Source organism: Musa acuminata, chromosome BXJ1-10 (genome assembly GCF_036884655.1).
Source record: "Musa acuminata AAA Group cultivar baxijiao chromosome BXJ1-10, Cavendish_Baxijiao_AAA, whole genome shotgun sequence".
Taxonomy (NCBI): Eukaryota; Viridiplantae; Streptophyta; class Magnoliopsida; order Zingiberales; family Musaceae; genus Musa; species Musa acuminata.
This window is the reverse complement of record NC_088336.1, coordinates 23,791,631-23,812,691: the sequence shown is the minus strand read 5'-3', so window position 1 is coordinate 23,812,691 and position 21,061 is coordinate 23,791,631. Positions and strand designations below refer to the sequence as shown.

The window sequence follows — 21,061 nt, the reverse complement described above, 5'->3', positions numbered from 1 at the left end:
TTAGGATATGAAGTCAGTTTATTATGTTCATAATCATTTTATGGGTGACAAGTAATATGAGATGGAATATCATAACTAAATATGTGAGGTGAGGAGTCTTAATAAATTTACTAATGGTAATTTGTTTAATCTTTTCCATTAAATGGTCGTTAATCCGAATTATTAGGAAAATTAGTTCTGTGGCGTTGGATTATGTCAATCTTCACTATATTACAACCTGTGAACGCTCGTATTCCACGGACGCCGCTGAACGGTGTACGCCGCACGCTGCCGCAGCCCCGCGAATGCAGGGAGAAAGAAAAAGCCTTCGATTATGGCCAAGTCATTCCCCCGAGTAGCTCTCTCTCTCTCTCTCTCTCTCTCTCTCTCTCTCCTCTTTATATCGCGAGGCGAGCTGCTCCTTGGCCATGCACCCTACCAATCGATCCTGGTCTCTTCAAACACCAGCGCGTCCTACCTCGTCTGACCAATGGCTTTCCCGGCGTCTTCGTCCGCGACGGCCTTGGTCCTCCTCCTATCTCAGTTCCTCCTCCTCCTCCCGTCCGCCACAGGTTCGTGCGTTGCTGAAATGCGCCTCTTTTTACTTGTTATCTTCTCCCTCGTGTCAACCTGACGCCTCGGTGTGTCTCAGCGGGGGTGATCTGCGAGGACCTGCCGCAGGACCTGTGCGCGTTCGCTGTGTCGTCCGCCTCGAAACGGTGCCTGCTGGAGAACACGCAGCTCGGCCGGGGCCGCACCGATTACCAGTGCAGGACGTCGGAGGCAGTGGCGGAGGGAATATCGGATTGGATAGAGACGGACGAGTGCGTGCGGGCGTGCGGCGTCGCCCGCGGCAACGTCGGCATCTCCTCCGACTCCCTCCTGGAGCCTGACTTCGTGCAGAAGATCTGCTCCGCCGAGTGCTACAGCAACTGCCCCAACATCGTCGACCTCTACTTCAATCTCGCTTCCGGAGAAGGTATGACTGAACCCATGCCATGCCTCAGAATCTTACGTTGATTAGCCTCCAAGGAAACGTTAGAAGGAAAGCAGGAAGTCTGACACAGTTCATCAGCTTAGGCCCAGTGGGCCGAAGGATCTTAAAAAGAAGTAATTATATATTCGGTAAAAGGCAAGATTAGTCTTATTTAATCTTTTGTTCTCGGATGCTACTTAGGCGCATTAGACCCACATAGGATCGATAGATCACCATCATCAAGCTAATTGATTGATTAGATTAGTAGAGATATGTTGATTGATAAATTCGGCTTATACATCAATCAAAAGCTTGGCTAATAAATCAGAGAGATAAGCAGAAGGAATACAAGTAAGAAGAAGCCTGTGCGGTTCTGATACCGTGGTTATCTGGCAATGTTACAGGTGTTTTCCTGCCGGATCTGTGCGAGGCTCAGCGAGGGGACCCCCGCCGCGCCATGGCGGAGTTTCTCAGCTCTGGAGCAGCACCGGGGCCGGGGGCTCCTCCTCCTGTTTCCACCTGAGAACGAGGGGGTGGCATCTGTCCCTCGTCCCTCTTCTTCCTTGTTGCAGATAACGATGCGGTGCATGCGGGGAGCCTGCAACTACTTGTCTTTTCGTCCATATAATAAAACATCATACCATCTCTTCTGTTTTAGGATCAATGATACCTCAATCAAAATCTTTATCGTTATATATTCTTATTATTTTGCGAATTCAGAGAGGGGAAGGCCACAAAAAGATCAGAATTGAGGAAATTAAAGGCTGGAAAGTGTAACTATTTCCAGGTGACAATTTTGATCAGAAAGGTTGAATTCCTAATATTGAGGAAAGTTTTTTTTTTGTTAAGTAAAATGGGCAAATGAACACAACAATCATCATTCAAATCGATGAGAAGTATTCGCTATGCTTTCTGCTTCACATGGAAGCATCACTTGGAGCTACATAACAAGCATCAGAACAAAAGAAACCCTAGAAGTAATAACCCTAAAGCAACAACTTCATAGCTAGCTACCATTTCCAAGATAACTTTTCCTTTTATGGGGTACATGTTCCTTCCAGCTTTCCTGTGAACACAAAACTTCCTCAATTCCTAAAGCGCAAGGAGGATATAAAGCACAGGGTACACAGCCCATCAAGAGTGAGAACAACATATATGGACGGAGATAATTCTTTTTTACTGCTTAATAAGCAATTGTTGAAGGAAATAATACATATGAACATTTTATGATGTAAGAGCAAAATGGTTGTGTGCCCAGGCACAATTTCAATTACTTCTTCTATTTTGGAATCCCCTCTGTGGAATATGCAGCCGAAACAGTGATGTCCGATATCATCTATTTACCATTAGCTGCAGATTCAGAACGGATGTGGATGGATTCTTCTCCATGATTGCCATTAGTTTGCATTCTCTGCCTCTGGTTGGAAACAAATCACAAATGTCCAGTCATAAGAGATGGGGAATGAATCAGATGGTAATTATGTAAAAGAAAAGACACTACTATGTTCTGTAGATGAAATAGCTTATGTTCTAAAACTCTGATCGGTTGATGTTTGCATAATGTGATCTATACCCTTCAGTCATCTTAGGGAAAGAAGAAAAGGAAGAGCCATTGGCAAATAACAATTTCCCAGTAATATAAAACACAATAAACTTATTGAATCTGCCGTGTGCAGACAACACTAGATGTTGTTAATCAATGTATAATGTTTAGTTCCATAAACTATTCCGATGTCAGCAGACACCATGCAGAGAACACTTACAGAAGGTAATACTGGATCCATATGTCTAGTTTTGATTGTCATGCAAACAAAAGTAAGGTTCTTCGGCTTCATATGGATACAAGTGATTGGTATTTGATATCCATTTATGGAAACAAATCGAGTAGATCTAAGTTATGTTTGAAAGCAACCTGATCCTCAAGCTTGGTTGATAAAGCCACAGCGAGATGTATGTACATCACCAGTCGACCACATAACATACTAAGACTAACTAACAATGGTCAGTTAGAAAAGCAACATATCAGTTAAAGTGTTATACCCAATCAGCAGTATCCACTGAATTTCCATTCAATAACTTGAGGTTCTCTTCTCTAGAGTTTCCTTCTTTCTCTTTAACACTCAGCAGTAGCAATGGTTGTGATCCACTAGAACGATCGGGCATTTCTGTCAACCAATATGAAAATTTTCATTTATCAAATCTACAAGAAAAGCAAAATAAATAGTGATAATGAAAAACACAGGCTACCAGATACACACCTGGTAGTTTCTTGTCAATGAAGAATACCACTAAATTCACTGTATACCTACAAGCATTAAAATCAATGTATAGTCCAGTAGCCACCAAAAAAAAAAGTGAAAAAAATAAAATAAAATACGAGAATACAAATTCAACCCACCATGCAACGACTATGTCTACTGTGTAATGCTTCCGGGAAGCTACTATAAGCAGACTCTGAATGATAGCAATAACCCAAGCAAGAAGCTTAATGAATCTGCAGTTAAGTTATTGAAATTAGGTTAACTTTGATAAAATAACAAGCAATCATAGTTGCATAGTTGTGGACTCCCAGAACATCAAATTCACAAGCATAATTGAATATCAAAGATGTACCTTTTAGAACCATATTTATGGTATGTAAGCACAAACACCAGTGTAAATATCATGTGGGATGAAAAAATAAGATCACCACAGCCATATATGACTCCACGAGGAACTGCAAGCAAGAAGATCAAAATAGATACCTCAATGGAATTAAATGGAATTTATGTCATTTAACTACCACGAGATAATATCAGATAAAGGATCATACAGTTAATTAGAAGCACTTCAGTTACACTCTCTGGTGGGGGCAGTCTGGCAAGCTTTGATCCCTAAATGACATGAAAAACAAAAGATTACAGTAAAACTATAGATAGCAATTATTTTAGCAGCAAAATAGTATTAAGAATTGGCAAGACATTCATGCAGATAATACCTCACGACAATGATAGTTAGGACCAGGAAGCTGGGTAGAGTAGAACGTAATGATCCGCAACACTTGACAAGCCTGAGGGCGACGAGAATACAGAACAACCAAGGAAAGGCAACAAACATAGAAACACAATCTTACGATTCCGAAGGTGTTGGACAACAGAATGACCAAGGAGAAAGGAAATAATAGATGAAAAACTTACAACTAGAAATGCCAAAACTCTCCGCCAAAGCAGAACAGTGTAGAAGCGCTTGCTATGATAAACAAAAGGATAAAATGTCCACTGCAACAGTAACAACATTCCATAAACATCTATCTCGCACTCAACAAAGATATGGTGCCTATTGTGGCAGTAAAGGTAAGAAATATAATGTAAGACTAAGAGCTTCATGGCAGACATGGCTATACTCTATGTCATGGCACATGATGGCATGTGTGTATCCATAAAGATATGCACACACATACACAAGAGAGAAAAGAGATGGCTGCATCATGGTACTGAGTGAAACCGTGATGCCTTCAAAGAAGATATCCTACTTATATAATAAATATAATCTGAAACACCAGAGGTAACAATGCAAAAACTTTGAAAAAAGGGAATATGCAGCAACATAAATAGAAAAGGGCTATCAAATATAGTATGAACTTGAATTGTCTGCATGATGATAATTTTATTTTGATAAAGCTCCAACATGTTTCATATTGGAGTTATGCTGATATTGGCATTGCTTCAATAAGCAAACGTACCTTGTAATTTTAGACCTTTTCCTTAATTCTAACAGAATTATATGTGCAGAAACTTATAAGAGAACACATTAGACAAGGACAATGCATACCAGTACAAAGGACAAAAAGACAAAGGTGAATAGACTTTCACTGATATAGCCTCTTTCTTTTCCAAGTTCCTGAAATTGCAAAAGCATTGGTATAACTGGCATGTCACTTTAAAACAGCACTGACATTATTTTTTTGTTGAATTGTAATCAATTGAATGTGGCACCGCTACACACCGGAAGGATCATAAACCCAAGATCTTGAAGAGTTGGTCCAGGTTGATGTAGATAATGAACTCCTCGAGCAGAGAGCCCATGAATATACTAACAAAAGAAAAAAAAAATTATTAGTTCCCTGATCTAATCCATAATTTTTAACTTGTATAGCTATTCATACACTAACCATGAATGATGAACATAATTGGAACAAATAATTTCAGTAGCTAATCACATTGTCCCACAATTGATTCCAATAACAGAGATAAAAAGAGGCATATGATTATAACGGCATAAAAAACATCAGGTAAACAATCTAAGAGATCAATGCCAAGGTTGCCCTATTTTGTCACTAAGACCACCAAAAGAGAACTCTAAGAACAAGATCGTAGATACAAAAAGAAAAGAAAGTAGATTATCTAGAAGAATCAATAAGGCAAAAGTTTATTGAAGGAAAGCACCCCCAGACTTCTTTCAGGACAAGGTAACACAAGGTTCTCAAACCAACCGCATTTAAACACTAAAAAAACAAAAAGTGCAGCAAATTACTTTCTGACCGTGAAAAGCAGCATCTGTTCTAGCACTCAACTTGCCACATCGAGCAATCAGGAAAGTTCTTAGTAGCAGACGTAATGACTTTTTGGTGTACCAAGACATGACCTGGATTCCCTAGTCAGTACCCATAACAAAAAAACCCCTAATTTAGGGATTCCCTCGAAGAGAATGTCCGATCCAAAACAAACTTATTAAAGTTCCATCGATATTCATCCGAGACCCAGATTTCCCATGTACTCGAAGAATAGAATCGAATGATTACCTGGAATAGATGTCCAGACGAGCAGAAGCTTCCACTTCTCCACGAAAGAAGTTCAAGCTCGCACGGAGTCTCACGGATCGCAAACCTCCTCCATAGCTGCAGAAGGAGAAAAGGTTTCAGAAATGTTGCGAAGAAGAAAGAAAAGCAAAACAGATGGATTACGTGAAGGAAGGACCTTGGAAGCCTCGCGAGTAATGTAGAGCGTCATGACGGGCAACCGACGATCCAACAACTTGTTCTCCACATAACCCGATCAACGCGACGCGGATCAGATTTGTCCCGATCTCGGAGGCGAATTCGATCCAAGACCAGAAAGGAACCCCAGCAAAGAAGGAAACAGAGATCGCCCTTCACAAGCGCGCATGTACAAATGGAGAGAGAAGACTTTGTTGTCGGGAACAAAGAATAATAAGCTTGAGATTGCTAACGTCAGTGAGTAAGACAGTTGGGTTCCGTGGGCTCCGCCTTCTCGCCTCCCCTTCTTGTTGGAGAAGGCGATCCTCCGCGGCTGTCTCGTCACTCGGCGGCCGCCACCACCGCCGATCGAGAGGACCGGCAAGAGAAAGGGAAGAAGAGCGAGACCCGAAAACGCACCTGAGAGGAGAAAAATGGAACGCTCCAAACTATGAAGAACTGTATAATAATTAATAGGAAAGAGGAGGGGGGCAGAAAAAGATGCAGACCTCCTTCCCCTTCCCACCTTTTTACCTATTCTTCAAATCAAAAGATTAGGGTGGATTTTTTTTTCCTTCAAATGAAGATTAATTATTCAAGTAGATTTTTTAGATATCCATTAGTCCAATTGATAAATATTTTTATTATATCTTAACACTTTCTATTTATTAAAAAATGTTTTTTTAATAATAATATTTTAGTATTTCATGATAAAGTTAACAACGAGTGTTTTTTGGATAGAAAATAACTCTGAGATAAATGTTCGAAAAAGACTTAAATTTTAATTTTTTTTTAAATAGATCTTCAACTTTAAAAAATTCTCATAAATTTTTTTTTTAAATGACTATCCTATCTTCGTATCCTCTATCCAACCCCTAATTATGTCATCAACCTTCTCGATCAAACCCATCTAATGATGAACGCATAATGGCTCCTTCTACACCTTACTCGACTAGTGATAAAGCGAAACTCATTGCCCTTACATAGGTAAGGGTGTTGCATAGCACATTCACAACAAGTAATAGCCCACATCACCCTCACGTGAGCAAGAGAGTAAGCGACTGCATCATGTGAGTAAGGGCATAGGTGCCACTATGCAATACTTTGGCGACCAATGATGACGGTGAAGGGTTGAGGGTCCAACGACAATCATAACCCCACCCTCCTCTTGTCGACGACTATGGGTGAGAAGGAAGGGTATAGCTTACTCTCAGGATCAATGACAACAATAAAGGTTGGAAAGAGGGTGAGACAAGGATATATCTAGAATTAGTATAACTGGAGGAGCAAATAGGATTCGATAGAAATTTTTTTAAATGATAAGAGTAAAATTATATTTTCATACGATTAAATATATGAAATTTTTTTTAAATGACCATCCTATCTTCGTCGATCACAATCCTCTGCCCAACCCCTAATCATGTCATCAACCTTCTCAATCAAACCCATCTAATGATGAAGGCATAATGGCCCCTTCTATACCTTACTCGACTAGTGACAAAGCGTTCCTCGTTGCCCTTACATAGGTAAAGGTGTTGCATAGCATATTCACAACCAGTAATAGCCCACATCACCCTCACGTGAGCAAAGAGAGTAAGCGACTACATCACGTGAGTAAGAGCATAGATGCCACTATACAATACTTTCGCGACCAATGATGACAGTGAAGGGTTGAGGATCCAACGACAATCAGAACCTTACCCTCCTCTCGTCGACAAACTATGGGTGAGAAGGAAGGGTGTAGCTTACTCTCACGATCAATAACAACAATAAAGGTTGGAAGGAGGGTGAGACCAGGATATTTCTAGGATTAGCGCAACGAGCAAATAGGATTTGGTAGGAATTTTTTAAAATGATAAGAGTAAAATTATATTTTCAGATTAAAGATGTAACACCCCTTATTAGTCCCACATCGAAAGTGGTCAATATTAAGATTGACTTGTAAAGATCTGATAAGTGTATTACTATCAATCTCACATATACTCATAAGGGAGTATATAATGTCAAGCTAATTGAGTTGGACAATGTGTATGATTGACGCAGTGTGAAAAATTCTAAAACTTTGATTTTTTTTTTTGAGAATTCACTCATATTTATGTTGATTTTTTAAAAATATATGTATTATTTATTTATTTATTTTAAATATTTATTTGCGTTATGGACGTGCAGAGCCGCCGGTTGGCTCCACTCTTCCCTCTCACGAGCTCTGCGCGCTTCGCTTACTTCTTGAAGCGTGATGTCAGTAGCGGGCGTCTCTTTCTCTTCTCTCTCTCACACGCGGGCGAGGAGAGGCTGCGGCCTGCTGCTGCCGTTAGACGACTACCTGCAGCGGGCGATGCTGCAACGGCGGAGGAAGAAGGCTGTCATTTATTTATTATCAGTACCTACGGAAGAACGCGTCTAAGACTTTTTTCCTCGTTGACCTCCGCGGTCTGCGTGTTTGAATCGTCAACGTCTCCCTCGGATAACGAAACGCCGAAGGATTCTCTCGGAGAAGAAGGAACAGTGGAGAGGAGGACGAGACACGGCACGCCTGCAAGGGAGCAGGTGGTGTGCGTCAGGCGCCATGTGCGTTCTCTCCGCAGAGAAGGTGGCAGTGGCAGCTCCGGGCGCTGTCTCCCCACCGAGCGTACGGTGGTCGGGCAGACTATGTTGGTGAAGGAATAGGCATCGCAGGTGCATAGTGGCAGTTGTGTGTCTTCTCCCGTGACTCGGCCATCCGACGAGGGGGAGTGTACTGAGTAAATCCCGTAATGACCATTGTAGAAGTGCTCGAATAGTTAGTCGAGTATTCCCTCGGCTCCATACTTTTCCTAATGAAAGCAGATTCTCAATTCATCAGACAGATGTTGGATATTGGAATCGAAGATATCAAACGCCATTATTAACAGCTCTTCTTGTCCTTCAAGAACAAAAGGAGTCAAACTCAATCTCATACAGTAAGAATCGCAGATCCAAATAGTTATCTTTGGACTTCTTTACGAGCCTCTGCTTCGAGGTGGCCTCCTCGGAAGATGTAATCACATCTGAACATGTTCAATGAAAAGATCTGTATCGAATGGATGATGACATAGCAGATATGACAGCAAATAGCTTACACACACGCAGACTTCTTTTATAAAGATGGAGCAGAGGAAATCACATGCAGGTTTTGGTGCACACAGGATGATGATGCATCACTCCAATGGATTCGCATAAACAAGTGAAGGTTGGGATGGGTAAGAACAGAATAGGGAGGAGAACCTTGAGGTGCCTGCAAGTGACTGCCATGAGGAACGCAACGATGTCGACATACCTACCGCAATTGTTTTGGTCGTAACTCAACCGCGTCAGTATCCGTGACGAAGAATATTTATCTCTTTTGTAAAAATGAATTGTTTAAGAACATAAAAAGCCACCAACTTTTTAATAGATTATGCTTTTGTATCATTGTATCCGCTAATTTTTTCCTTTTTTTTTTGTTAAAAATGTTAGTCCAATCATAAATTGGGTATGAGAAATATCACAACCAACGTAAGGAATAACAAAATGTTAAAGATTACAACGTCAATCTATCTTCATCAAAAATATGACCATCACATAATATCTGAGGTGGAAGGAGAAGACAGAGGTCTTCGTTCACCCGTTTACTCACATAGGCAATGTAAGTGATTATAGGTTGTCCCCCCTAATCATTCATGTGGACAAGAAGTCAATAGAAGATTGTTGTAGGTAGTTAAATGTTGTTCTTCATATAATATTTTATGAAATATTTTAATCTTTTTATAGCCATATATAAAAGTTTGTCATCAACACAATAAAGAAGGGAGTTACTTTTTTTTACCACTTTCATTCACGCTCATATACCTCGAGTTACTAACTTGTATCCGAAAAATATGATCGAAAAATCTCTTTTAACCTCGATCTCCGTATAGGTAATACCTTGGGAGCTTGATGTTTTCATCTTAGATATACCTTAAATAACCTTACATATATGAGTTCGAACCACGTCGGACCGAGAAAAATGACAACAACTTCCTTCCCTATCAACAATTATACTTTATCTTTTTTTTTCTCACCCTTTGCTCTCCTAAACAACACTCTCTTCTGACGCTAAAATATTATATTACCTGTCATGCCAATACTCTCATCTTAACTCGAGAGAAAGAACGATGTATCGTGATATGATAATAGAACCGGTTATGAGCCAAACATGGTGCACATTTCTTGTCAAATTTATGTTCATACCATAAGCCACCATTTTGTACGAAAGATATTGTCCCTCTTGTAAGACTGGCACTCTCATAGCTAGTCGGTGTCATTATCCCATCGCAAGTCATCTTGTTGTTACATATAGTAACATATAAATGATACATGGAGTCTCTCTTCAACTGTGTTATAAAAACTATCCTATATGATATTGATAAGAGATCAACATTCACCTATTTCAACTCAAATATTAAAATTTTCTACCACATTCTCTCAAATTATAAAAAAATATCTTCATGAGGATTGTCGGAGAAACCTTCACGCAAAGAAGCAACAAGTGGTTGACATCACGATAAATCAAGAGACATGAACCTAATAAGCTTTGCTCGAATCAGCCATCTATATCTATCGATGTAGAAATATATCTCAAAGCAACGAAGAAATTTCTTTTAAAAAGCTATTGAGAATAAAAGCAGTTGGCTTTATCCGAGCAATGGATTTGTAAACACATACTTAGTTTTTATTATATATATATATATATATATATATATATATATATATATATATATATATATATATATATATATATATATATATATATATATATATATATATATATATATATATATATCACGAGAACAAATCGTTGATATCTTAATCAGTATTGGGACCCCTATGCACAGGAATGTTTGAGGTGAATTCAAGAAAAAAATATCGAACTCTCGATATACCACTTGGATAAAGATCAAAATTGAAAGAGATTTTCCAACTTAATCTCTTCGACGCCTAAATTAGTAATCCAAGGTGTATGAGTATGAATATAAGTGGTCAATAAAATGATTTTTTTTTTATTAGGTTTAAGATGAACTTTTATATCGGATCATAAAGGAGTAAAATAAAATATTTTATAAAGAGAGAATTTTTAACCACCTCCAATAATTAATCATTAACCTCTTACCTATGTAGGTGACAAAGAAAAGAATAACCTATAATTGTTTGTGTTAGAACTTTGTCCACATGAGTGATGGGTGGAGGATGATCTTTATCATTTTTTTCAACTATAAATACTATATGGTAGTCATATGTGTTAGATGATGAGTATCTAGCGAAGTACTCTTTATCAATATCTTATTTTCTTTTCTATATTTTTCTCAAATCGTATTTATTTTTCATCTTAGAACTAGTTTTTCACTCCAAGAGCATATATCAATTGCATGAAATTAATCACTCAGAGGATGATGTAAACATTGTATTGACAGCATGTTTCCTTCCCCATGTGATGGGGCAAACTTTCCCTTAGTTGTTGTCGGAAGAGTAAGCTTCTAATGAATAGAGATAACTTTGTTCCTATGATCAAACTTACTAATAAAATGTGCATACACTATATAATAGAAAGGGATAGCAAATGCTAAAGTTCAATACCTTCTTCCACAAGGATTTAGAGGCGGCTAAGCTTGTCCTACACGAAAAATTTGTAGTATGGTAATGTATCATCTCGATGGAACATCTCAATAATCACGAGTTTCAATTAATGATAAATTGACCTTACGAAGGTCTAATTGGAACTCAAAATTTTACTAACAACACGTGATAATTTTGATCATATTTATCGATAATATTTTCTCTACTTAAATCCCTCGTAGACATGTTTTGATATCATTTATCATCATAATCAATATAAAGCTCATCATTTCCCCGAGGTGTTGTATATAACGCTCTCATTCCATTGTTTTTAAGATGAAATATTCATATATTCTTTTATCAGTGATCCTAATCTTCATTTCAGGATTTCAGTGAGTAAGAACGTTCAAGCGTCAGAAATCTTCCTCCGAATGAGTGGAAACATAATCCCATGGAAATGATATCGTCGTCGAAAGGTGTTGAAGCGCACAATTCCATGATATATGTGATGTGATGTGAATGAACATTAAAACGTTGATGTGATGTGAACCCACCCATCCTATTGGGACTTGACGTGAACCCACCTCTCGCAATTTGCATCCCTTCTCCGATCGAGACTTTGACGTCGACCCACAAGAGACTAATTTTCCATCTTCATTTTTTATCGTTTTCCACATCATTTTTGGGTCTTTTAATTTTGCTTTCCATCCTCCGTTTTGTTGGTGAAGCTTCCTTTCCTTTTTGACTATCAATACGTGAGAGGAAGAAGTCTTCGAATTAAAAGAAAATTTGATTAAGATGACGTGATGACATCTTTAGAACAATCCTATTCGGAAAGAATATTTGCTCGAAGGATTATCTATTTTTAACGAAATCGTTCAAATTAGTCATAACATAAAAAAATTAAAATTTTGCATTAATTATAGCCTTATGAGCTTTTTATAATGATTTAATATAAAAAAATATTTTAAGGTATAAATAAAATATTATTCATATAGCTGAAATTTTTTATAGAAAATTATATACATTAATAAATTAAAAATTCATAAAATTCAACGTTCTCAATTACTCAAAAGTGTTTTCATCCCTTTGTAGTTCTCTCTTCAAACCTTTAATATGCACAGCTGATCGATAGCAATGGGTTGATGATAGCACAAATCCTACGTAGGCAAAGGAACGGAATCATACAAACCTCTCCGATCACGAAACGCGAGGTTCCATGAAACGGAGAAGAAAGTGATGCTTTACCGTTCCCAGTTTGGAATATGATATAGGGAAGGTTGACTGACCTCTGTAGCCTCGATGAGTCTGAAGTCTAAGGATGGGACTGGACGTTCCAAGCGTGAAGCGTCCGCTAAGTTTCCAGGTCATTTCTTGTACGGTCAACACTGTAATGGCGGCCTCCACTTGCGCTCGGTGCATCGGGCAGCTCTCCACTGGGAGCTTCGCTTTCCATATAAAGCCCTGCACCGGCTGGCCGTGGTGCGTGGAAGAGATGGACACCGCGATGAAGCGTCTCTGCCTCCTCGCGTTGCTGGCGGTGGCGGGCATCGCGGGGATGGAGAGGGCCGACGGCGCGGGGGAGTGCGGCCGGGTGCCCGTGGATAGGGTGGCGTTCCAGGTGGTGACTCCGTGCGGGGCGGCGACAAGGGACGCCAAGGTGGTGGTGCCGGGGAGGTGCTGCGCGGCGGTGCAGAGATTCGGCCGTAACCCCATCTGCCTCTGCGCTATCATGCTGTCGACCACATCGAAGAATGCCGGCGTCAAGCCCGAGATCGCCGTTACCATCCCCAAGCGCTGCAACCTCGCGGACAGGCCGGTGGGCTACAAATGTGGAGGTCAGTCGGTGGAGAGATAGAGAGAGAGTGTATCCTTCTTCGGTCTGTTCTACTGGTGTACCTCTGCTAACTATTTGGTATGGGAATTTGCTGCAGATTACACACTGCCGTGAGGAGGGGAGAGGTGGAGAGAGAGAGAACTTGGCGATCCCAAGGAGTGGAGTTCGAACTGCAAGCTGGTGTGATTTGTAGCTCGTGAGTGCTTGTTGATGAATCATATGAAATGCAATAAGATGTCGACTCTGTTCAATGAACTCTCATAGTAAACTACAATAGCTGGAATTGGGAGTGAAAACAGTCCTAGGAGTATTTGATTTTAGTTTACTTTCGATGTGAGAAGACTCGATTAGGGTGTTAACAGTCTCTCTGATCGATGTGAGCCACCCACACCATGTCAGCAATCGAGCATGCCACACGCAATACTGGAGCAGAGAGATTGGGCATGTGTTGTGTGTGGAGAGAGCTGCATCCCATTCGTGGCCACCGTCGGACGTGCCACCTCTCTCTGCTCTTTGCATGCGTTACAGCTATCCGTCTGCACCGACAAGTCCATAGGATAGAGACGAAGGCGTGGCTTACTTCATTTTATGCGTCAGCTGTCTTCCTCGGAGTGCAACTGTAGCGGAGGTTTTAGTAGCACGAGCTGCTGTAACGACACCATCACGTTGAGAGGGGGGAGGACAGGCAAGATGAGGAGGAAGGTCGATATAAGAGAAGCTTTATGCTTCTGCTTATTAGCAGCACTGGTAGGAGTTCTATGGGAAACCACCCTGTCCCATGGCAGCAACAGTGCAGAGGAACCCCACGACGCCACACCACAATTACCTCTGCCGCAGCAGTGGAGCCACCGGCCACTGCCCCATGAAAGACGACCACCACCTTATCGAGAACCACAAGTCTCACCGAAGAAAGTGCCGCCTCGTTATAAATACCCTCCTCGACCATACGGGCAGCTGCCTCCTCCGCCTCGTCGTGGATATGCGCCGCCCACTCATCACAAACCACAGCCACCACAATACGGCCAACCACCACCACCCTCTCACGCGAAACCAACTCATGAAGAAGAACCACATCATCACTGGCACCACCCGCATTGCCGCAACAGACGACCTCCTCATCATGGTTGCCCACCGCCAGCACCACAGACGCGCGCCTAGACCCCCTGATCATCAACCGGTTCCGGCAATGCAGATGCACCGATCACCCAAACATGGATAGCCGCCACCTAGTACCTCAGGTTTGTCGACCACCAGTTAACGCAGACGCTAGCACCACTGTATGCACCGGAGCTTGTAATTTGGTTCTAATCATGTATGTCACTGTCTTAGAAGCTCGAATATTAGGTGCCAATGGAGTGGCGAGCTTCTCTTGTAATGTTTGAGCATGTATCTTAAAGAGCCTGTCTGTAATGGTAGTTTCTTTCCTTGCAATGCTTCATAGGCTATTGCGAATCGTAAATGGTATTCCATCCAAAGGAAAAGGAGATGCAATCAACACGAGAAAACGACTGAATCGATGGCAAACTGTATGTAGATGTAACACATTCGGTAAAGGACAAAGTACTGACCGATTCTTTGATCTTAATAACCTGTTCGAGCTGCACGTCAAATCTGATGCATCAGAGATCAACTGGCTCTGTTCTGCCGCTCCACGCCGGCCGCCTCAAGAATGCCAGTTACGTACTCGGTCTCCTCCGCCACCTCCTTCATGGACCGCCGGTTCTGCCTCCTCTCCTCGAGGCATTCGATCGCCAGATATCCCGCAGCCTTCATGGTGTCCAGCTCCACCTGGCTCGCTGCCTCCTTGAGCGCCCCGTCCTGCGCTGCACGTGGACCGACAGGTTCATGTCGTCGGGGCCCCGGTTGAAGTCGATGGCCTTCTGGGAGGTGAGCAGCGCCACCCCGTAGCTGTAGACGTCGCTCTTGTCCGTCAGCTGGTAGTTGCGGTAGTACTCCGGGTCGAGGTAGCTGCCCTGGGCGCAGGTTGGGACGTGGCCGAGTCCCGGCTCGGCGAGACAGGAGAGACCGAAGTCGGAGACCTTGGCGTTGAGCTTCTCGTCGAGCAGGATGTTGCTGGACTTGACATCGCGGTGGTAGACGGGCGGCACGTCGCAGGAGTAGGACTGAAATAAATCTACTACACAAAGAAGAGTAGGACTGAAACAAAACCTTTCTTGTAGCATGTTTTGTGCATCGTCAACCGACACAATGACACTTAACATAAGAGATTTCATGTAAATTGTACACATCAGGAATAAGTCAATTATAGCATTCCATCATTTTAATTATAACAAAAATAGAAGATCTACAATTTGAGGAAGTAGTGTCAATTAACATAACCAAATTTAATAGCCAGCAACAGTCTGTCACAAATGAGATCTACACCGTAGTATTCGGTTCTAGTAAAGGAGGCCTCCCAAAATTTGATGCTTTCTATGAGCTGACGTGAAAAATTTGGCAGCTTGGTTTATAAGAACTCTTGCTTGAAGCTTCCTCAAACTTCTTCATAACAGCTTCGTTCTCTTCCAAGCCAGTCTGAACGAAATATCTTACCCACCAAGATGAACTTCTTAATTTGGCCTGCCCATGAAGTGAAATGTCAGAATTGTAATAATCTTAAACTGCAATGGAACAACGACCAAATTTAGCCACTTGAACAAATTGATCTAATGTTAGAATGACTACAAACATATATATTATGTGACAGAAGCAGAAATGTTGAACCATCACCTGACAGTTGCTTTGGACCATAAACACCTATGATTGGAAGACATGAAAATGTGATGGGTGCTACCGAGAGAAACAATCAGATATTTGTCAGGAACTTGATGTAAACTAATATGATTTTTCTAGGTGTCATAAATGTAACGGTATGCTAATGGACAATCAGTGTAAATATTTGCAGGGGAAATAAATTTAAGGTTGATCAAAGAGTGAGCCTGAGTTTGATAAAATATTTTTACAGATACAAAGGTGAAATGCTAGTGGAAATGCAGGCAAATCAGGGGTTTTCTAGAATCTGCTTAAGTGGTATTGACACATGAGGAAAATGGAGCAGTCGACCGCCAACCTTTCTTTCCCAAAAATGAGATCAATCTCCCACCATGTGTATCTTTCAATTTTTCACTCAAGCTTTGCACATATCCCCTACGCATCTGCTTCTTCAATGATGGAAACATGAGTTGTAGCTTCTTCCACAAATATGCTATTTTGCAATGACTAGCTCGCTCTCTCTTGGAAAGGCCGAGGAAAGCTCTATGACCAAAATATGCATAAAATCTTCTCTTTCTCGAGGTTGTGCAGTAGAATACTTCACATGCAGTTACAACTATGTTGGTTCTCTAGTGTTCTTCATTGTTGCCTCCAAGGTCTCATCCTAAAAACTAGTAGAGATGGGTATTTCCCAATCCAATCCTATATCATCATGTTAAGGAGCAAAAGGAATAGTCTCTGTGATGCTGAGAAAGTGTTTGATTTGAGAAAACCAATTGGAGTTTCTCTTTAAATATAATCTATGGTGGCTACTCAACAAAACCCAATTGCAATAGCCAGAGAATCTACAGAATTTAATACTATGGCTTGGTATTATTGGTCATCGTTGACTCTCCTGAGACTTAGACGCACATACTAAACAATAAGAGATTATACAAAATTAGAATCTATCCTTTCTCTGTAAGTTGTATGGTAGAACAATTGGCCTTCAAACAAAACCAATAGTGGGTCAAGACATGATATAGAGAAAATCATTTGTATATATATTTAAACAACTATGACCAAACAAGGGCCAGCAAGTGTCATTCCTTTTAAAACTTTACTCTTCACCACCTCCAATTAATGATGCATTTCAAAGGGAAAATGGTTGATGGTAAAAAAAAGGTAAAATGAAAAGAAAAACAAATAAAATGTGAAGTTAGTACATGCATAAAGTATAGAAAGCATAAACAACCATCAGTAAGTCCAAGAAAACCACATCATGTGAATTGTAGATTCCTACAAAATGATAATGGCAACATATATATATTAACTGCAGATCATACCGGCCTTCCAAATTTTGCTAGCTCAGAAACCTTGGCCCTCTGCTGACCTGGATAACCTACAAAATTTATATGATGAAATGAGAAATATGAAGATACTTAAATACTAAAGGATCTTTCAGAGATCACACAGCTTTGTAAATAGTTTAACATTTACCTAAGCCATAAGAATCTATAAGAATTTATATAGAATTCTGACATTATATGGCTAAAATATACTAGACAAAATTTATAAACTTGTAGTAAAAAAAAATTCATAAACTTGAATAAGCAAGCTTTTCCACTTGAAAACACAGAAACAAGATTTGCTATCAAACTCAAAATGAAACATATAATTACTAAATTAAAAAAGAATGAGCACCAGTATCTTCAAAGTATGCTTGCTGTCCAATCTTTTCTTATTTTATGGCATAAGTTCATATAAATATTCCCTATCTAATGATTACTAATAAGTATGTGCAAGTCACCTTAAAAGTGTCTTAACAGTATATTTAAATGAGTACTGCCATACAAAACTTCACATTACCGCATGAATAAGAACAAGAATATAAATATTGGGAACATTAACAACAATTTTCAGCTAGATCCATGGCTCAAGTTAAATGCAAAAAAGGTGTGTTCCTTTTTCTTGGTCCTTTAAGCCATTGGTCATGTAGAAAATCTTCTATGACATGTGGAAGAACTGAAGAAGAGCTCATTATTCTCAATATAATTAGTTAAATTAATGCTGCACAAAATAAATCATAAGCAGAAGAGAACTGAACACACTAGGGCTCATGCCAATGATAAACCATACATGAGCAAATACATATTCTGAATCATCTATTATATCTTTATCTGAATTCCCATTGGATAGAACCTTATTAAAGGCAAAAATTCAATCACCAGTGTCATTTTAGACTATAGATTTCTAAATAGCAAGAAACAATGGCGATCAAACAATTTTATTAAGATAGTGATCCATAAAATTTTATTAAGCTTACTTAAATAAGAAGTAAACGAAGGATGAGCTAAAAAGTTATGAATTCTAATAAAATAAAGTTAAAAGTTTGGACCTTTACATTCATATGTCCCTGTAACTACAGATCTGACTTAACCCTTACTGAGTAAATGACAAAGTCCGTAAAACAAAATCTTATTATAACCAAAAATCTCAGTTCTGTGCAAGAAAAACCAGTAAGATTCATTATTATGTGCTTTCTACAGCAAAATAACTTCAAAAACTATGCTACACCATGCAAAGGTTTTACTTTGGTATGAAGAATTACCAGTGAATATAACAAGACCATCTGCTGAAACCCTTGCGAGGTCTGGAAGGGTCTTGTTAAGGTACTTTGGAGATAAATAATCTAACGAATCTGAGACAATGACAAGGGAGAATGATTTTGGCCTGTATGGTAGTGGGAACTTGATATCAGCTACACGCACAAAGGTTTTGCGCACAAGGCTTTTGCAGCTGCTATCAGCATCTTCCAAATCATATGGTTCCACACCCCATGCTTCAGTATCTTCTTCTTTCAACAGTTTAGAAACCACCGCACAAGAGTCAGGACCTACATGCAAAACCTTTCGCATGCTATCTCCATAAGCTTTCTTTAGAATAGGTATAGCTTGTAGAACATCTGATGTGCAGGAAACACCTGTTGATGTGAGAAAAACAAGTCGATCTTTAAGAGAAAGAGCAAACAATATGGATGTGCATATACTTTGGCAAAGTAAAATTAGCTATAGCATCAAACACCAACATGCAACAAATTCTATCACAAATATCATTGGTAATTAGTACCATGGTAGTTAACTAATGATTGTTCCACTTCCACACAATGACCATGAAATATGGAAATTGGAGGAAGAAATCTTAGTTCACCAGGATTTTTTTCACCAAACAGTGCGGTTATGCATGATAACTTACAGTTCATGTTTATAGGCTCCATTGGCTTATTTATGTTTTGATATGAACATCTATCCCATAAAAGAAAATGTGAAATAGCCATTTTTCTAAATCCTCTACAGTTCCAGGTGAATTCCCTTGTTTGCTTGAGCTAGCATTTTAGATTTTGAAACAAAGCCTGCTGTTTTATACTTGCTTTAACGATAAATTTTAATCTAATTTTAGAGTGTTGTTGACACTAATGTTTGATTAGACTTCAATGATCTAATCTTCTCAGTTTTTTGTCGTGCAATATAGCTGATCCTAAATCTATCAAACAAAGCTTGAGAGATAAACCCATAGTTCAGTGATATACAACACACTCAAATACTTAATTGTGGGACAAATGTTTTAACTTCATGTAACTAAGCATATTAATTTGCGACTTACAATCTTCTTGCATGTCCCTGAGATTGACCTTGTGAAGTTTAGTAGAGAGTATGTGGTTCAAAAAGTTTGACATAAAAGTAAAACACATGTTAAAACTAAAAAAAAGAAGGAACTAAGTACCATATTTACAACCCGTGGAGTTTTTCTCAAAATCAACAAATCATATATAAATTTTAAATGAAAAGTGAACTTAGGCCAGCTTGAGAGGAATATGCATAGAAAACCATGTAATCAGACAAGAAATTTACCTTAATTCAAGAAAGACTACAGAGATGACAAAAAAAAAAGATTATGTACCTTGACCAATATTTATAGCTTCCTTGTTACCAGCAAATCCACCTGTTCATCAAAGGAGGAAAAGTAGTTCGTTCAATCATGATAGTTTAGCCAACAAATGAAAGTAAATAAGAGGACTCCAAAGATTCAATATCTATAGACAATTGGTTCTCCTTAACAATGGATCAAATGCTTGATTCTCCCTCAAATTTTTGATAGGAGAGTCACACGTACCTGAGCCTCTAAATGAGTAACCAATGAGAAGTAAAGCACCCTAAAATTTCAGAAAGGGAACCCATCAGATTCTAAATTCTCCATCACCCATCCGCGGATGGCGCACCTATATTCCTTAAGAAAGCAATTACACGCTGAAATGAGAAAAGACGTACCAGAATAACCAATGCAACAGATACTAGGGGCGAATTCCTTGACTTTTGATGTAGTGAGCTGACGAGCGGAATGCTTCCGCTATCAGCCACGCGTCGAGATGGATTAATCGCTCGCCTCGACGCCATACTTCAGTTCTTCCAATCCCGCAAGCCTGATCAAAAACTATGATGGGAAAAGAAATCGTCAGATCAACCTCATACAGTTCGCAGAACATGAGCGGAGCACACGCACTTTTAGATCGAACAAGCCCAAATTTATAGGCGCAAATTCCCTAAATAAATAAAGAATAACACAAAGCAGAGCAATTCCATCCCCAGAAGTAAGGGGAAGGATCTATGGACTTGCACAGAGGTGACAAGAACCTAAACGCGATCGCAAGAAGCCAAATCCGCTGCGGATCCAATGTGCCAAGCGAGCAATCGAAATCGACAATGTGAAGTGTGGAACGCAGGGCGAGATCGTCGAGCAAAAGAAACCAGATCCAAGAGCAGTGACGACCAAGACCCTAGGGAGGATCGAAAGAAGATAAAGCGACCTGTAAACGGGGAATCGGAAGTCTTCCTTACCAGATCTAAAGGCCAAGGCCAAGGCCGAGCTCGACGATTGTTCGTACCTTTCTAGCTTTCCACACGATAACAAGAGCGAGATTGGGCAGCATAAATGTGAGGAGCCCTGACTCATCCCAACCATCGATCAAGTCCATTAA

The 21,061-nt window shown here is 39.9% G+C and overlaps 4 protein-coding genes across 6 annotated transcripts; 2 read left to right on the top strand and 2 right to left on the bottom strand.

Annotated features, from left to right (window-relative positions):
• Positions 1-224: 224 nt before the first annotated feature.
• LOC135595608 (uncharacterized) lies at positions 225-1,674 on the top strand. The gene is made up of 3 exons (XM_065086775.1): positions 225-551; positions 632-958; positions 1,360-1,674. Exons 1-3 carry the CDS (start codon positions 470-472, stop codon positions 1,476-1,478), a joined length of 528 nt encoding a protein of 175 aa, XP_064942847.1. The 5' UTR covers positions 225-469; the 3' UTR covers positions 1,479-1,674.
• A 437-nt stretch (positions 1,675-2,111) lies between these two features.
• On the bottom strand, positions 2,112-5,595 carry LOC135595607 (phosphatidylinositol:ceramide inositolphosphotransferase-like). The gene is made up of 11 exons (XM_065086774.1): positions 5,468-5,595; positions 4,940-5,026; positions 4,766-4,834; positions 4,132-4,212; positions 3,933-4,004; positions 3,768-3,828; positions 3,569-3,671; positions 3,354-3,449; positions 3,214-3,260; positions 2,996-3,120; positions 2,112-2,372 (listed from the first exon to the last, which is right to left on the bottom strand). Exons 1-11 carry the CDS (start codon positions 5,573-5,575, stop codon positions 2,292-2,294), a joined length of 930 nt encoding a protein of 309 aa, XP_064942846.1. The 5' UTR covers positions 5,576-5,595; the 3' UTR covers positions 2,112-2,291.
• Positions 5,596-12,875: 7,280 nt separating this feature from the next.
• LOC104000899 (uncharacterized) lies at positions 12,876-13,590 on the top strand. The gene is made up of 2 exons (XM_009423052.3): positions 12,876-13,336; positions 13,433-13,590. The coding sequence occupies exons 1-2, from the start codon at positions 12,892-12,894 to the stop codon at positions 13,447-13,449; spliced, it is 462 nt and encodes a 153-aa protein (XP_009421327.2). The 5' UTR covers positions 12,876-12,891; the 3' UTR covers positions 13,450-13,590.
• A 2,000-nt stretch (positions 13,591-15,590) lies between these two features.
• LOC135583297 (probable pectin methylesterase CGR2) lies at positions 15,591-21,061 on the bottom strand. 3 transcript variants are annotated; one of them, XM_065086771.1, is made up of 7 exons: positions 20,922-21,061; positions 20,355-20,517; positions 20,200-20,239; positions 19,987-20,028; positions 18,638-19,009; positions 17,373-17,428; positions 15,591-15,915 (listed from the first exon to the last, which is right to left on the bottom strand). In XM_065086771.1, the coding sequence occupies exons 2-7, from the start codon at positions 20,478-20,480 to the stop codon at positions 15,769-15,771; spliced, it is 783 nt and encodes a 260-aa protein (XP_064942843.1). In that variant the 5' UTR covers positions 20,481-20,517; positions 20,922-21,061; the 3' UTR covers positions 15,591-15,768. The 3 variants fall into 3 exon arrangements, with proteins under 3 accessions (XP_064942843.1, XP_064942845.1, XP_064942844.1); XM_065086773.1 differs by having other exon boundaries at positions 20,891-20,997; XM_065086772.1 differs by lacking the exon at positions 20,922-21,061 and adding an exon at positions 20,718-20,866.

Excerpts from the sequence above, each read along its gene's own strand:
- LOC135595608 (XM_065086775.1), top strand. The coding sequence starts at position 470 with ATGGCTTTCCCGGCGTCTTCGTCCGCGACGGCCTTGGTCCTCCTCCTA. Across the intron at positions 552-631 it reads CCTCCTCCCGTCCGCCACAG|CGGGGGTGATCTGCGAGGAC; the intron begins GTTCGTGCGTTG and ends GGTGTGTCTCAG. Across the intron at positions 959-1,359 it reads CAATCTCGCTTCCGGAGAAG|GTGTTTTCCTGCCGGATCTG; the intron begins GTATGACTGAAC and ends GCAATGTTACAG.
- LOC135595607 (XM_065086774.1), bottom strand. The coding sequence starts at position 5,575 with ATGTCTTGGTACACCAAAAAGTCATTACGTCTGCTACTAAGAACTTTC. Across the intron at positions 3,829-3,932 it reads CTAACTATCATTGTCGTGAG|GGATCAAAGCTTGCCAGACT; the intron begins GTATTATCTGCA and ends CATGTCATTTAG. Across the intron at positions 3,261-3,353 it reads GTAGACATAGTCGTTGCATG|GTATACAGTGAATTTAGTGG; the intron begins GTGGGTTGAATT and ends TAATGCTTGTAG.
- LOC104000899 (XM_009423052.3), top strand. The coding sequence starts at position 12,892 with ATGGCGGCCTCCACTTGCGCTCGGTGCATCGGGCAGCTCTCCACTGGG.
- LOC135583297 (XM_065086771.1), bottom strand. The coding sequence starts at position 20,480 with ATGGCGTCGAGGCGAGCGATTAATCCATCTCGACGCGTGGCTGATAGC. Across the intron at positions 20,029-20,199 it reads TTACTCATTTAGAGGCTCAG|GTGGATTTGCTGGTAACAAG; the intron begins GTACGTGTGACT and ends TTTGATGAACAG. Across the intron at positions 19,010-19,986 it reads AGCTATAAATATTGGTCAAG|GTGTTTCCTGCACATCAGAT; the intron begins GTACATAATCTT and ends TCACATCAACAG.